The following is a 13,817-nucleotide window of genomic DNA, read 5'->3' on the forward strand; positions in this document are numbered from 1 at the left end:
CGCGGTGCGGTGGTGACGAGGGCGAAATGACCGGGAAAACGCCCGTGTTGTTGACGTATGGACTAGACGGCTCAGATGCCTGCGACTGCATGTCTGTTGCCGTGACAGGGGGCCAGGAGACGGTGGCGTACCCTTGACCAGCGTCGTTTGGCACGCTCATGTCTGCTGGGCACGACACGAACACGGGCGGATCTGCATCGAAGAAGGTGACGGCGTACTTGTTGGCATCAACAGGCTCGTCTGCATCATACAGATAGCGGAACCCTGCACGCATCCACGCGGAGCAATCAAGTTCGTGGCGTGCGTGTGTGTGCATGCGTGCGTGCGTGCGTGCGTGCGTGTGTGTATGCGTGTGTGTGTGTCACGTGAGTGCAATCGAGTGAACAGGCAAGAGCATCAACTCCACCCACCCCTGTTCATCCAAACAAGTGGCAACAAGGCATGCGACGCACGCACCAACAAAGGCGCCCGTCTTCGTTGTCCACGTGACGTTGGCAGACGGGAGGGTGGACACCAAGTCGTTGATGAAGCTGTCGTGGTTGTGGCGATGATGATTGTGATGATGATGATGATGAGTGGTGGTGACGATGACGACGATGATGATAGGCACAACAGCAACAACGGCAGCAGCAACAACGACACTGACACCAGGCAGACAGCCGGGAGTGATTCAAAGAGGTGCAAGGTGGAAAACTGGGTGACTGCACAGCAAACACCATGTAACAAACTTGCAGGTTCAACCCATCCACGGACATGGTGGTGATGGAGATGTTTGAAAACGCCATCTCTGATGGAATGATGGCCTGGCCAACAACGTGAATCTCGCCCGTTGTGTCCGTAAAGTCCATCTGATGGAGGGGGTGTTGAAGGCGTGGATGGATTCAACGCGGGTGTGAGTGGAAGCGGTGGCGCACATGGATGCACAGAATAGCGTGAGCTCCGAAGAAGGTCACGGCTCTGTTTCCAATCAGTATAACCGCACACACACACACACACACACACACACACACACACACACACACACACACACACACACACACACACACACACACACACACACACACACACACACACACAGGGACGCACGCACACAACATACCTGTGTGAAGTGGACGGTGAAGGAGAGGTCATGTGGTCCTGAAATCGCAAATGCGCCACCCTTCTCCTTTCCTTCTTTGTCTTCGGTTTCCTCCGCTTCACTCTCATCCTCTCCTTCTTCGTCGTGCAGCGCCGGAATGGACTCCCGGAAGATGGTTGCAGACAGCTTGGTCATGTCTGCAAGCAAAAGCCCACGGCATGGTGTGTGGAATGTGGCGTGATGAGCATTCAAAAACACACACTCGACGCGATGCGATGCACAGGCAGATCCCACTGGGACATGCAACGGTTGTCACACGCACGCACACACATGTTCATGCACACAAACATGTTCATGCACACAAACATGTTCATGCACACAAACATGTTCATGCACACACACACACACACACACACACACACACACACACACACACCTGTCTTGAGGGAGACGTCGCCGCCGTTAAAGTTGCCGGTTGCTGTCCAGCGCACGTCGACCAGCAGCTTGACCTCAGTCGTATTGGCCGTGTCCTGCACAACGATAGCGCGGCCCAAGGCGTCGCCAAACACGAGGCGAAGCGTGTTGTGCTGCGACACGTCCCCCTGTTTTGGAAGAGACAGGGGAGGGAGTGGAACAAAACCGCAATAGCGCAAGCCAGTGGGGGGTAAAGCATCGTGAGCACAGGCATGCAGGTGTTGCTGCCAGCCACACGAACCATGTGTTGCACACGTGTGCACTCGCTGGCATCGTGCATCCAACGCACCACAAAGTCGAGGTCGTGTCGGTCATTGAGGAGGTTGTAGTCGGCAGACTTGCGCTGCGCTTGTGTATATGTGCGATCGGCACGGGAAACTGAAATGTCGGTTTCAACATCAATGCTCAGCTCTTGCACTCGCACATCCACCTGGAACAAGACCAGCAGATGGTGGTGGTGTGGTGGAATCAGGGTGGCGGTGAGCGTCAGTGAAAACATGGAGAGAAAGGCGAGTGAACACGACGAATGCGATTGCAGACACACACAAACAAACACACGCACGCACACACACACACGCACACACACACACACACACACACACACACACACACACACACACACACACACACACACACACACACACAAAACAAACACACAAACAAAGGAGCAGGATGAACACACGTTGAATTCGCAGGTGCCGGTGGATGTGCCGTCCGATGCGGTGTATTTGACCGGATGCGGACTGGTGACAACATCAAACGACTCGCCAGAGACGTGCGTGGAGGACGACGACACAATCCCCACATTATCTGTGGGCACAATGTCCGGCCATGTGGCGTTGGCAGACGTCGCGCCGTGCGCCGCGTACACGACTACCGTCTCCTCTGGACACGTGGGAAACTCTGGCGGCTGAAGGTCCTGAAGCGTCACGGGCGCTTCAGCGAGGAGGTCAGAGGACAGCTCGCCCATGGTGTTGGTGAGCACAAAGGCGACGTAGGATGGGGAGCGCGGCTCCAGCTCAAGTTTCGACGGAAAACCAAAAGGAAGGAAGCCTCTCCTGTTCGCGGGCGCGAGTGGACAGCACGAAAGAGGTCAGCATGAGATGGGTGGAAGCAGCAGCATGACAGGACAGTGACGTGGCGATGCGCAGAATGCGCAAGGCATGTTGAATTGAAATACGCACGAGCAACGTGCGCACAAATCCACACTCACGGTGCCGAGACGTCAAAATAGGCGTTGTCGAAGAAGAAGCGGCGGGTGACGGGTTCGCTCACACCAGCAAGATGCACACAGCCTGTGAGGAGGTCGATGGACCGCTGTGCAAGCTCAAGCGTCACATCTGGCACGCGGTCGCTAGAAAACTTGAGGTTGACACCTGAGATGACATCCCTGTATGTGGGGTTGTCGGGGAAGGCCACGCCCTTTGGGCAGAAGCGGATATCAAAGGCAACACGGAGCTCAGCAAAGGGGAAGTCTTCATCATCAGGAGGCGACACCACAAATGGTTCGCCGAGGAGAGAAGTGATGCTGATGCGAAATGCGGCGTCGCTGCTGCGAATCGTCAGATCCTCCAATGCGGACAGCGCATCTGGTGAGACAAAGGGAAGGAAAGGAGAAAGGGATGAGAGACTGTGAGTCAAGGAAAAGGTGCTTGCATGCAATGATTCAACGTGGTCAACATAAACGCGTCATGACAGCACACACGCACAAATGCACACACGCGCGCACACACACGTGCACATAAACGCACATTCACGCAACACAACACAACACACACACACACACGACACAGCGCACCTCCAAAAAGATTCTCGATGAGGAAGACGGTGACGGCTGAACCGCCAGCGGATGTGGACAAACTGCCGACCGAGATCTCCATCCCACGCACCACCCTCACCTGACAGTGGTGTGTGTGTGTGTGTGTGTGTGTGTGTGTGTGTGTGTGCGTGTGTGTGTGTGTGTGTGTGTGCGTGTGTGTGTGTGTGTGGTGTGTGTGTGTGTGTGTGTGTGTGTGTGTGTGTGTGTGTGTGTGTGTGTGTGTGTGTGTGTGTGTGTGTGTGTGTGTGTTGGGGTGGGGGTAGCATGGGTGCGAAGTTAAGCAAGAGTGAGAGGGAGACATGGCATTGAGAGTGAGGAGAATAGCAGAACACCGCCGCTGTTATCGCCACGACCCGTTCACACACCACGCGAGAACGAAACACGTGCACGTGCACATACGTCGGTTGAGCAGGTGATGTTGTCGCCGTAGTCAAATGGGCCAACAGTGAAGGTGACAGCGGTTGTGCCAACAGAGAACTCGTGCGTGGGCGCTGTGGGCACGCACACATATGATGCGGTGAAGCGTTCAGGGTGAATGACTTGAAAAGCAGATGTGACAGATATAGTACACGTAGAGCACGCACCCATGCACACAGGTGTTGGCAGGCATACGAGAGACACACACACAAGCTTCGTGAACGTACGTGGAGATGCTGTGATGCCGACGTTCGCATCGGAAACAACGGTTGGGTATGCAAACGGAACTTTGGTCCTCTTTGACGTCGGAATGGTCACACTCACGGGAGGCGCGCATTCCTCAAAGTACGGCACAATAATCTATTCATCAAGAACATTGTGTGTGTGTGTGTGTTTGTGTGTGTGAGTTTGTGTGAGTTTGTAACACCAATCGATGATAAAACGATTCAACAGATGTGAATGCACGGAACGTGAGATGTACGCACCCTGAGAGTGGTTTGGTTCGTGCACGGGCCAGGTGTTTCTTGGATGGCGCCTCGCTCCAGTACACGACACGTGGATCGCCCATCAGAGGCTGGAGTTATGCGTCGTGCGTGGTGAGTGAGGAAGTGAAAAGGCACACATGTCTCGGCGGTCAACAGAAAACACACACACACACACACACACACACACACACACACGCACACACACACACACACACACACACACACACACACACGCACACACGCAACACACCTGTGATGTGGATGTCGAATGTGCCGTTGCCGCTCCAGGGGCGTTTGAGGAAAACGGCGGAGGAAGTGACGGCGATTGCATCGTCGTAGTCCGCTGGGACAGTGAACAGCAGCGGGCCCTCACCCGATGGCTGTTGAGGTGGTGTGGTGGTCGATGGAGGGAGGCGGTGAGCCACACGAAGCAACGGCATCAATGAGATATATGAGCACATTCCATTTGAATCACTCTGACACACACACACACACACGCACACACACACACACACGCACACACACACACACACGCACACACACACACACACACACACACACACACACACACACACACACACACACACACACACACACACACACACTAGCATAGGCACGCGAGGGCGCAGTCGAAGCACATGCGCAAACCCAAGTCAGGGCTACGGTACCAGGTTTGGGTCGATGAGGGAGGAGACGGTGGCAATGGGCGTCTCTGTCGGCGCTGTGGAGCTAATCACAAGCTCACTCGGGAACACGGACAACAGCGGCGGCACATCAGGGACTGTGGTGGAGATGGCGCGGGGGGGGGGAGAGAACGCGCCGCAAGAAAGAGATATGTTAGCGGTGATAGCGAATACACATTGCAACACCAATGGGTACCACAACGACACGACAATGATGACAACGATGACGACATGACAGTGGGAGCACTGCAGCAGCACCACACGCAGCAATTGAAAACATGTGTCCTGTTTGAGCATGCAACCAACCAATGCATTCGTTATCGTAGAGGACGGTGCTTGGGATGCACGTGACGCATGTCTCCAGCACGTATGTAATGCGGGACGACTGTTGCTGCAAAAGCACCACATTCAGCGGATCCTGCAAGTCACACAGGAGCAATCATTTTGATACGTGCGTGTGTGTGTGTGGGGGGGGGGTTGAGAGAAGATGTGATAATCAGTTGATGAAGAGAGGAAGCCTGCAACTACAAATGCACACACACACACATACACACATGCGCACACACGTGTACGCACACATGCACACACCACACACACACACACACTCACTCACCATCTGCATGTCAAAGAAGCAGCATTCGCCAGTATCTGCTGCGTGCGAGAATGCGTTGCAGGAGGGCACGTTGCGGCACTGCGCTGCGCACGAGCCAGGCGTTGACGCAAGGCCGCAGTCGAGAGGTGTTGACTCTGGGCGGCCACGACCAACCAACACTGAGCCTGTTTTTGGCAGTTGAAGGCAATGATGCAGATGGGGGGGGGGGATTCAGGGTGGAGCAAAGGCAGTCATGAGGGTTGCATAGTCAGCAGCAGCGTGTGCAGAAGTAAATCAAAGAATCGGCGGGAAGAAAAGATACGGGCATGCGAGCGTGTACTTATCAAAACGAAAGAAACACATGTATAAGCACACACACACACACACACACACACACACACACACACACACACACATACACACACACACACACACACACACACACGAACCAATCGAGTTGAAGGCGCCATCTGGGTTGGAGAGGCAGTCGGTGCAGTCTTGAATGGAGCAGGAGCACGCGTACTGCGAGTTTGGGCTCTTGTTGTTGCGGCACGGGAATATGCCTATTTGGTGTTTGCATGTGTATGTGTGTGTGCATGTGTGTTATGTGTGCACGAGATGAAAAGGATGGGTGGGTGAGTCACTAAACTGACAATGAGGTGGTCTTGCACACACACACACACACACACACACACACACACACACACACACACACACACACACGCACGCACGCACGCACATACACACGCACGTACGCACGCACATACACACGCACGCACATACACACGCACGCACGCACGCACATACACACATGCACACAAACATGCCTGGTTGTAGAACTGCTCATCCGTGCATTCTGAGCACACGCGGTCGGTTGTTGGTGTTGGCGGCAGAAGCTCCGCAAAATCGCAATCTGTGAGCGGTTTGCATTCTACTTGAAACACCTGTTGTTGCAATCCAAAACATGTTGGTGAGATCTGAGCCTTTCAGCACTCGCACAACGCACTTTCTTCCTTTCTTCGCAGATGCACCATTACCACAGTGGTCCCACGTCACACTCAGGCTCACAAGCTCACACGAGGAGCATCAACGGGAACTGCACGACACATACGACACACTGACACACGACGCACACGACACGCACAACAGACGAACCTCGTCTTGGTATTCGACGCCATTCACGCAGTCAGCACAGGCTGTGCCGTCGCGGCGAGTGCCAGCCGGACAAAAAGGAACTGCACGCGGGATGGTGGAGCATGAAAGACAACGTCTGTCATCAGCAACAACAAGCAAGCTGGCCAAAAAATCGCGAGGCAAACATGCCATACACGCGTGTGCACACAAACACGCGCGCACATACAAGCAAACAAGCCACCCAGAACCAGAACCCCCCCCCACACACACACACGCACACAACAAACAAACAGATGCACACACACACACACATACATACACACACACACACACACGCACACACACACACTCCGTACCTGTCAGTTTTGCGAGGCGGTACGGCCCGTTGTCGTTGCTGCTGAGCACGACGTACGCAAACTTTGGGCTGGTGTCAAATCCCGTGGTTGAGATGATGACCGAATCAAGATCTACACCGCCCTCTGTGAACCCGGAGGAAAACGCTTCCACCTCAAACTCAACTTGGACAAGCACCAGCGAGCCATCGACCCAGTCTGCAAGCAGGCGCGTGTGAGTGCGTGTGCGCGGGTGAGTCGAGAACGCTGACCAAGGAACAAGGTGAAGTTGTTTCAACGCCCGTCCCCTGTGCTTTGCAAGCACATGAGCATGCAAGATGCAAAGAAACAGAAGCACACACACACACGCACGCACACACACGCGCACACGCACACACACACACACACACACACACACACACACACACACACACACACACACACACACACACACACACACACACACGCCAGCAGTACAACACGCACCGAGATTCAGCTGCAGGATACCGCCTGTTTCGCCACCCACAGCAACACAGGCAGCACAGCCGACCAGCAGGTCTGGAAACACGTTCCCTGTGCCAAGGTACCCGGGGAGAAGCGTCAGCGAAATGAGACTGAAATCCAGCATGTCTGATGGCGACGCCCGGGCTGTGATGTCGCTTGCCAAGAGGGTGTCCACCTTCTCCGACGCGATGTTGCGATCTGTGTGCATGCACGCGTGTGGAAAAGTGTGGGTCACGCGGTTAGAGCAATGCCTGAGTTTGCACGAGTGCTGACAACAAGCTTGCACGGCTGCAACAGTCGCTAGAACAATGAGGCTGAGCAAGAACACATGCAAGCGCTGGGGGGGGGGCTTGCCCGTGCCAGCACCGTGGTGAGCGCTACTGGCGCGGCGGGAGATGCAAGCGGGGCACAAATCATGGCGCACTTGCAAGTGCACATGTGTACGTGCGTACCTGATGTGGTATTGAACAAGTGGAGAACAAACGCTTGCTCCATGCTTTGCATATCTCCTGCTGCATATGCGATCATGTCCATGCCATCGTTGTACAGGTAGGCAAGGCTGCTGCCGATGCCTTGGAGGTTTGTTGGAACCGATGAGAGGAAGGCGTGATCCACCACGCCAAGGTCATCTTTCAGATACAGCAGCACGACCTGTTTGGACGTTGGCGCGCTCACAACCAGATCCAAGATGCCTGACGAAACGGGGGCGAGGTGAGAAGGCGTGGTGAGCAGAGGTGAAAACTGAACGAAAGAGAAGAACAAAAAGGGGAGGGACAATGATGAAAACCAAAAGAGAAGGAGCCGAAAGCGAGCGCAGGAGCGCAACCGAGAGGAGCGATCATCTATGGCCACTTTGACAACACCAAACTCGATCAGGCGCACATCGCCCACGCATTCGCACTTCGCACTTCACATACCATTGCCGTCGAGATCACGTGTGACGGCGACGGCGGCGCCAAAGCCAGAGCTGGTGCCAAGGCTCAAGTCCACGGCAGAAATGGAAGACTTGGGAGAACTGTTGACTTGACCAAAGACTGGCGTTCGAACGAACGCAGGAGAAGCACGCAGCCAATCAATCAGACAACGCAAAAAAAAGGGGGGGGGGGAAATTCTGCCAATTACAAGGGAAGGCAGCATGCATGCATGTCCGGCACACACACACACACACACACACACACACACACACACACACACACACACACACACACACACACACACACAACGTTTCAACTTACTGTCCATGACGTAGATTTCCACGCCGCCACCATTGAGCGAGGAGCTGAACGGCTCTGCTATGACGAGCTCCGCTGTTGAATGAAACCATGACCAAGGCACACCAAATGTGAGACACTGCCTTCACGTTTTACACATAACCCTTGCCTGCAGGCAATCAATTGGTCGTTGCGACACCCCAATCAACCCACAAGCACGAGCAGTGAACCTGACACCACACACAGCGACAACCTCCCCCCACCCCCACCCTCGTCTATTTCGCATACTTGTGGAGCCATCGCCGTCCAAGTCTGCCGCTTTGATGTCGGAGGGAGGGGGCATGATCATGGGATTGAACACGCTGTTGGAGAAAGGGCCGCTGGTGGTTGCAGTGGACAGATAAAACTTTGGTGGAGTGCCGCCGTCCAAAGACACCACGTCCAGCAACCCATCGAAGTTTGTGTCGAAGGTGGTGACAGTCTTGCCGCGGTCAGATCCAGGCTGCTCCTCAAATGTGTACGATGTATCCGCGACTTGTTCGAAGAGCGACTCTGCAATCACAAAAGCCGCGCATGGATGGATGGTTGGTTGGTGATGGTTGGGCAGCAGGCGTGAGGTCGGTGACTCATTTGAGGTCAGCCAATGTGCTTGCAAGCAAGGCACACATGGAACGAGAACGTGACAAAACAACTCGTGACACAACCCATGACACATCACTCCCCCTCCCCCCGGCGCAAGCACGGCAGTCTGTCAAGCAGTGCATGCACACGGTACCTGCAGAGACTGTGTTGGTAGGGCACGCCAAAAGTAGCAGTGCCACAAGCAGCAGCAACGCTGCTGTCAGGTGCAGCTTGGGCTGCATCTTTGCTGCTCCAGAGGGGCGTGGAACGCGCGTCTGCTGCTTGTGTAGACTTGCTTGCGTCACAAATCGGCAAGCTACGCACACGCCACACAAGTGGTCTGAGCTGGTCTGCAGCGTGCAGAGATCCTCAAGCGGCGGTGGTGGTGGACGGGTTTGAAACAAGGAGAGATTGCAAACAAGGAGAGGGTGTCGGAGCAAGGAAACCCGAACAAGTGAGCAAAGCACGAAAGGAAGGAACAATGTACACTCCACTACACTCGCACTCGTGTGGTGGTGTTTGAGTGGGTGAGGTAAATTGCAAGGTAGTTGAAACGCAGCAGCACAAGGACAGCAGCAGAGGCAAATGCACAGAGGGTCAAGCGGGGAAAGGGAGGGTGTTGTGGTGCAGGGAGATCTGTGGGTATGGGAGGTGGGGTGCGATTCAAGCCACAAGACAAGCAAGCCACAAGGAAAAGCGCACAAACACTTCAGCACTTCGCAGCAGCAGCCAGCCACGCCAGCCGAACAAAGGAGGGGAGGAGGAGCGCGTAGATGATTCCTGAATAATTTCCACCAACAGTCGTTGCCACTGTCCTTGACTGTCCTCTTCGCTACGTTAAGGCAAAGGAAGCAACGCTGTTGATTGGTTGGTTTGGTGTGCCACGCCATCCACCCACCTCATCAGCGTCAACAAACGCACGAAGCAACGAACGCAAGCAACGAACGGACGCAACAGACCAAGCAGTCGACGTCAACCGACCCTCGGTCCGTCGTCATCCCAAGTCGTGCACGATGGATGCAGCACGAGGAGGAGATGGTGGCGACGCCAGCGAAGAGCATCGCACCACCACCACCACCACCACCACCACCGATGATGAAGGGCATGCGCAGGTGTTTGATTCACTGGCGTACTTGGACTTCAACCAGGGCGGCCACCAGCGCGTTGTGAGGAATCAGCTCACCCCCGACACAGAAACGACGTTCCGCATCCTCGTGCTGCTGCAGCGGGATGCGCTGGCGTTGCCTGGACAATCCGTGCCCATCCGCGAGGGCGTTGGGCAGCGCATGGAGGCGCTGCGCGAGGTGGTTCGAAACCCGGGCGAGGTGTTCCTCGGCATCGCCTGTGACCCTACCATGACGGGCTCCTTCAAGTTTGGCACAGTGATGGAGATTAAGCGCGTGCAGCAGCGTGAGCACGACATGGTGCTGCTCACCAGGGGCGCAGACCGCTTTGAGAAGCTGCGTGACCTCGACATCCCAGACCACGAACCACACCGCCCCATGCGAAGCGTGGTGTGGGCGGAGGCACGCATCGCGCGCGAAAGGGCAGTGCACATGGACACCCTCGTGCACAAGCACATGCGCAGGCCCAACTCGGCCGCCATCCACGGCATGGCCGCCCCTCCCTGGCTGTGCCAGCTCATGAGCACGGAGTACCTGAAGCAGCGCGCGTACTCGCTGCTCGTGGAGAACCTGAGCTGGGGCGGGAACCCAAGGCACGTGCCTGGCCTGCGTCACCTCAACCCAAGCCAGTTCTCCTATGAGCTCATGCGTCAGCTGCCACTGACCCTGGAGCAGCAGCAGCGCCTCTTACAGGACAGCAACGTCAACACGCGCCTGGTGCACTTGATCGACACCCTCTCCATGCAGCTGCAGGAAGGCAAGTTGCGCTGCAAGACGTGCGGCCTGCACATCGCCTCCAAACATAACCTCATCTCCATCATGTCCGAGGGGAACCTGGGCACGTTTGTCAACCCGCACGGGTTTATTCATCAGATCGTCACCCTCCAAAGCGTTGAGCACTGCGCGCAGCTGTCACGGCCCACTCTCCAAGATACCTGGTTTGAAGGTGCGCTTGTGTGTGTGTGTGTGTGTGTGTGTGTGTGTGTGTGTGTGTGTGTGTGTGTGTGTGTGTGTGTGTGTGTGTGTGTGTGTGTGTGTGTGTGTGTGTGTGTGTGTGTGTGTGTGTGTGTGTGCGTGCGTGCGTGCGTGTGTGCGTGCGTGCGTGTGTGTGTGCATGTGTGGGGGGGGGGGAGGGGGAGGGCTGTGCGAATGTTCGTGGTTGTGTTGGTACATAGTGTGTACGTGTCGATGTTGTGCGGGTCGTGTTCCCCTCCATTCATTTCCTCCTGTTCTCTGCCCATCATTCTCATCATCAACAACACACACACACACATACACATACGCACACACGCACACACACACACACACATACACACACACTCTCTCACACGCGCATATGGGTGATAGGGTACGCGTGGAGCATTTTGACGTGCATGCTGTGCGGCACACAAATGGGGTGGCAGTACGACTACACGGGCGACGACGGGCGAGGGCTACAGCAGTTCTTCGGCCTGTGCCGCGCCTCGCTCAACTTTGGCGACTTCCCGCTGGAGGCACAGCCGCGCGCGAACACGAGCATGAGCGGAACGCTGCGCTTGCTCGATGCCGTGGGATCTGGCCAAGGCGCGAGCGAATGGAGAGAGTTGGCAGCGATGATCTTGGCAGGCGCTCCCAGTGATGATGATGATGATGACGATGACGACGACGACGATGATGATGATGAAGGTGATGAAGGTGATGAAGGTGATGAAGGTGATGAAGGTGATGATGTCGCCGATCGTGATGGCACGGATCTTGGTGACGGGGACAACGCTGCTGATGATGGTAGTGATGATATGGACGAAGAAGAGGATGCAGGAGAAAGCAACGAGGAGGCAATTGAATAAATGGCGGTATTGAACACCTTGTCGTGCTCGCAATCTTGAGGCCTGCCGTCCATCGTGCCGTTGCCCATCCATCTTAACATAAAACCAGCAGTCACGCAACCAGCAAGAAAGCAAGCAAGCGTAAAGTTGGCATTCTCACGTCTCACGCCACAATCAAGTTGTTCTTATGCAATTGTGCGCTCTTCTTTGCTTGTTTGCTTGGGGTAGCTGGTGGACTGATGTATTTGTTTTCGGGTTTGGGCTTGGCATGACTGGCGTTGTATCACATACACTCACACAAAGCAACAACACTCGCCGCAGACAAAGACATGCATGCAACCTGTTCGCTGTGACAAAGACAAGTCTATCAAATCCACAAACCACACACACACACACACACACACACACACGCACTTTTGACGCACGGAATAACGATCGCAGCAGTCGCACCAGCCACGCACGCAACAGAGCAGTTAGAAGTTTGCACCAAGCACAACGTCCTGCTTTGCAAGCTCAAGCAGCATGGGGTCATCAAAGAACTTGTTCACGCTCACGTCGTCGCTCAGGCCCTTGCGGCGGCGAGACTTGACCATAAACTCGCGTGCAAGGTGCGGCGCCGGCTGAGGCTCCAATGGCTTGAGCACAATCGACTTGTCCAGTGGGTCGCCAGGCACAATCTGCCAGTGGTCAAACACAGACAGGCAAAACGCCTGCCCTTGCGTGTGCGTCCGCAAATCCGTCTCAAACCCAAATGAATCAATCGCAGGAATGTACGCCTGCAATTCGTTGTGTGTTCATGTGTGCGTGAGAGAGAGAGAGAGAGAGTGTGTGTGTGTGTGTGTGTGTGTGCATGTGTGCGTGCGTGTGTAGGTGTGAGAGAGTGGATGGGTTGTGCTGATAAAGTACCAACAGCAACCACAACGGCAACCACAACGGCAACCACAACGGCAACCGGCAGAGTCACGGCTCGTCCGCTGCACCTTGACGTTGTAGAGCGGCGAGCCAGCCTTTGGTGCATCCTGGGTGACGTGCCCGCGACGGCGCGCAAGCACAGTGTACACCGCAGACACGCAATCTGCGCAAGCAAAAGCACAAGCATGTCGGGGTGATAACGATGATGAGCTTGAGACAAGGGCAACAATCATCACCGCAAGCAAGTCAAAAGGCACACACGAAACCACACACAGACACACAGGAGCACAACCACACAGGTGCACATATAATCACACAACCACACAATCACGCACCTCCTGGGGCCTGGATCTCGACGTAGTAGTAGGGCTCCATGAGGCGTGGGGTGGCCATGAGGAAGGCCGAGTACGCCACGCGGCGTGCAGTCGGGATAATCTGCCCGCCAGCGCGGTGGATCGGCATGTCCGCAATCGCCGCATCAAGCAGCTTGAACTTGGTGTTGCGCATCGGCTCATCGCACAGCGGGCCCTCCCTGTGTGTGTGTGTGTGTGTGTGTGTGTGTGTGTGTGTGTGTGTGTGTGTGTGTGTGTGTGTGTGTGTGTGTGTGTGTGTGTGTGTGTGTGTGT

The 13,817-nt window shown here is 55.3% G+C and overlaps 3 protein-coding genes across 3 annotated transcripts in view; 1 reads left to right on the forward strand and 2 right to left on the reverse strand.

Moving 5' to 3' along the window:
* The window catches only part of PTSG_02760 (TK/RTKC protein kinase), a 13,363-nt gene extending 3,495 nt beyond the window's left edge, over positions 1-9,868 (reverse strand). Inside the window, exons 1-26 of the mRNA XM_004996206.1 lie at positions 9,505-9,868; positions 9,018-9,281; positions 8,754-8,825; positions 8,436-8,552; positions 7,971-8,210; positions 7,501-7,716; positions 7,039-7,233; positions 6,704-6,783; positions 6,372-6,492; positions 5,998-6,111; positions 5,570-5,733; positions 5,263-5,374; positions 4,942-5,054; positions 4,524-4,653; positions 4,274-4,362; positions 4,016-4,148; positions 3,771-3,862; positions 3,351-3,450; positions 2,766-3,141; positions 2,235-2,610; positions 1,842-1,982; positions 1,515-1,680; positions 1,100-1,275; positions 754-848; positions 457-530; positions 1-264 (exon numbers count right to left, since the gene is read on the reverse strand). The exon at positions 1-264 is cut by the window's left edge and continues 200 nt beyond it. Of these exons, the coding sequence (XP_004996263.1) occupies positions 1-264; positions 457-530; positions 754-848; positions 1,100-1,275; positions 1,515-1,680; positions 1,842-1,982; positions 2,235-2,610; positions 2,766-3,141; positions 3,351-3,450; positions 3,771-3,862; positions 4,016-4,148; positions 4,274-4,362; positions 4,524-4,653; positions 4,942-5,054; positions 5,263-5,374; positions 5,570-5,733; positions 5,998-6,111; positions 6,372-6,492; positions 6,704-6,783; positions 7,039-7,233; positions 7,501-7,716; positions 7,971-8,210; positions 8,436-8,552; positions 8,754-8,825; positions 9,018-9,281; positions 9,505-9,592 (4,108 nt within the window). The 5' untranslated portion in view covers positions 9,593-9,868. The remainder of the gene's footprint in view (positions 265-456; positions 531-753; positions 849-1,099; positions 1,276-1,514; positions 1,681-1,841; positions 1,983-2,234; positions 2,611-2,765; positions 3,142-3,350; positions 3,451-3,770; positions 3,863-4,015; positions 4,149-4,273; positions 4,363-4,523; positions 4,654-4,941; positions 5,055-5,262; positions 5,375-5,569; positions 5,734-5,997; positions 6,112-6,371; positions 6,493-6,703; positions 6,784-7,038; positions 7,234-7,500; positions 7,717-7,970; positions 8,211-8,435; positions 8,553-8,753; positions 8,826-9,017; positions 9,282-9,504) is intronic.
* Positions 9,869-10,149: 281 nt separating this feature from the next.
* PTSG_02761 (uncharacterized protein) lies at positions 10,150-12,453 on the forward strand. The gene is made up of 3 exons (XM_004996207.1): positions 10,150-11,420; positions 11,822-12,139; positions 12,167-12,453. The coding sequence occupies exons 1-3, from the start codon at positions 10,364-10,366 to the stop codon at positions 12,298-12,300; spliced, it is 1,509 nt and encodes a 502-aa protein (XP_004996264.1). The 5' UTR covers positions 10,150-10,363; the 3' UTR covers positions 12,301-12,453.
* Positions 12,454-12,752: 299 nt separating this feature from the next.
* PTSG_02762 (Eftud2 protein) overlaps positions 12,753-13,817 on the reverse strand; it is a gene marked incomplete at both ends in the record, with an annotated part of 6,625 nt that continues 5,560 nt past the window's right edge. The window contains 3 exons of the mRNA XM_004996208.1: positions 12,753-13,055; positions 13,260-13,354; positions 13,527-13,723. Coding sequence (XP_004996265.1) covers positions 12,753-13,055; positions 13,260-13,354; positions 13,527-13,723 — 595 coding nt within the window. The remainder of the gene's footprint in view (positions 13,056-13,259; positions 13,355-13,526; positions 13,724-13,817) is intronic.

The sequence above is a fragment of the Salpingoeca rosetta genome (assembly GCF_000188695.1).
Source record: "Salpingoeca rosetta unplaced genomic scaffold supercont1.6, whole genome shotgun sequence".
Taxonomy (NCBI): domain Eukaryota; class Choanoflagellata; order Craspedida; family Salpingoecidae; genus Salpingoeca; species Salpingoeca rosetta.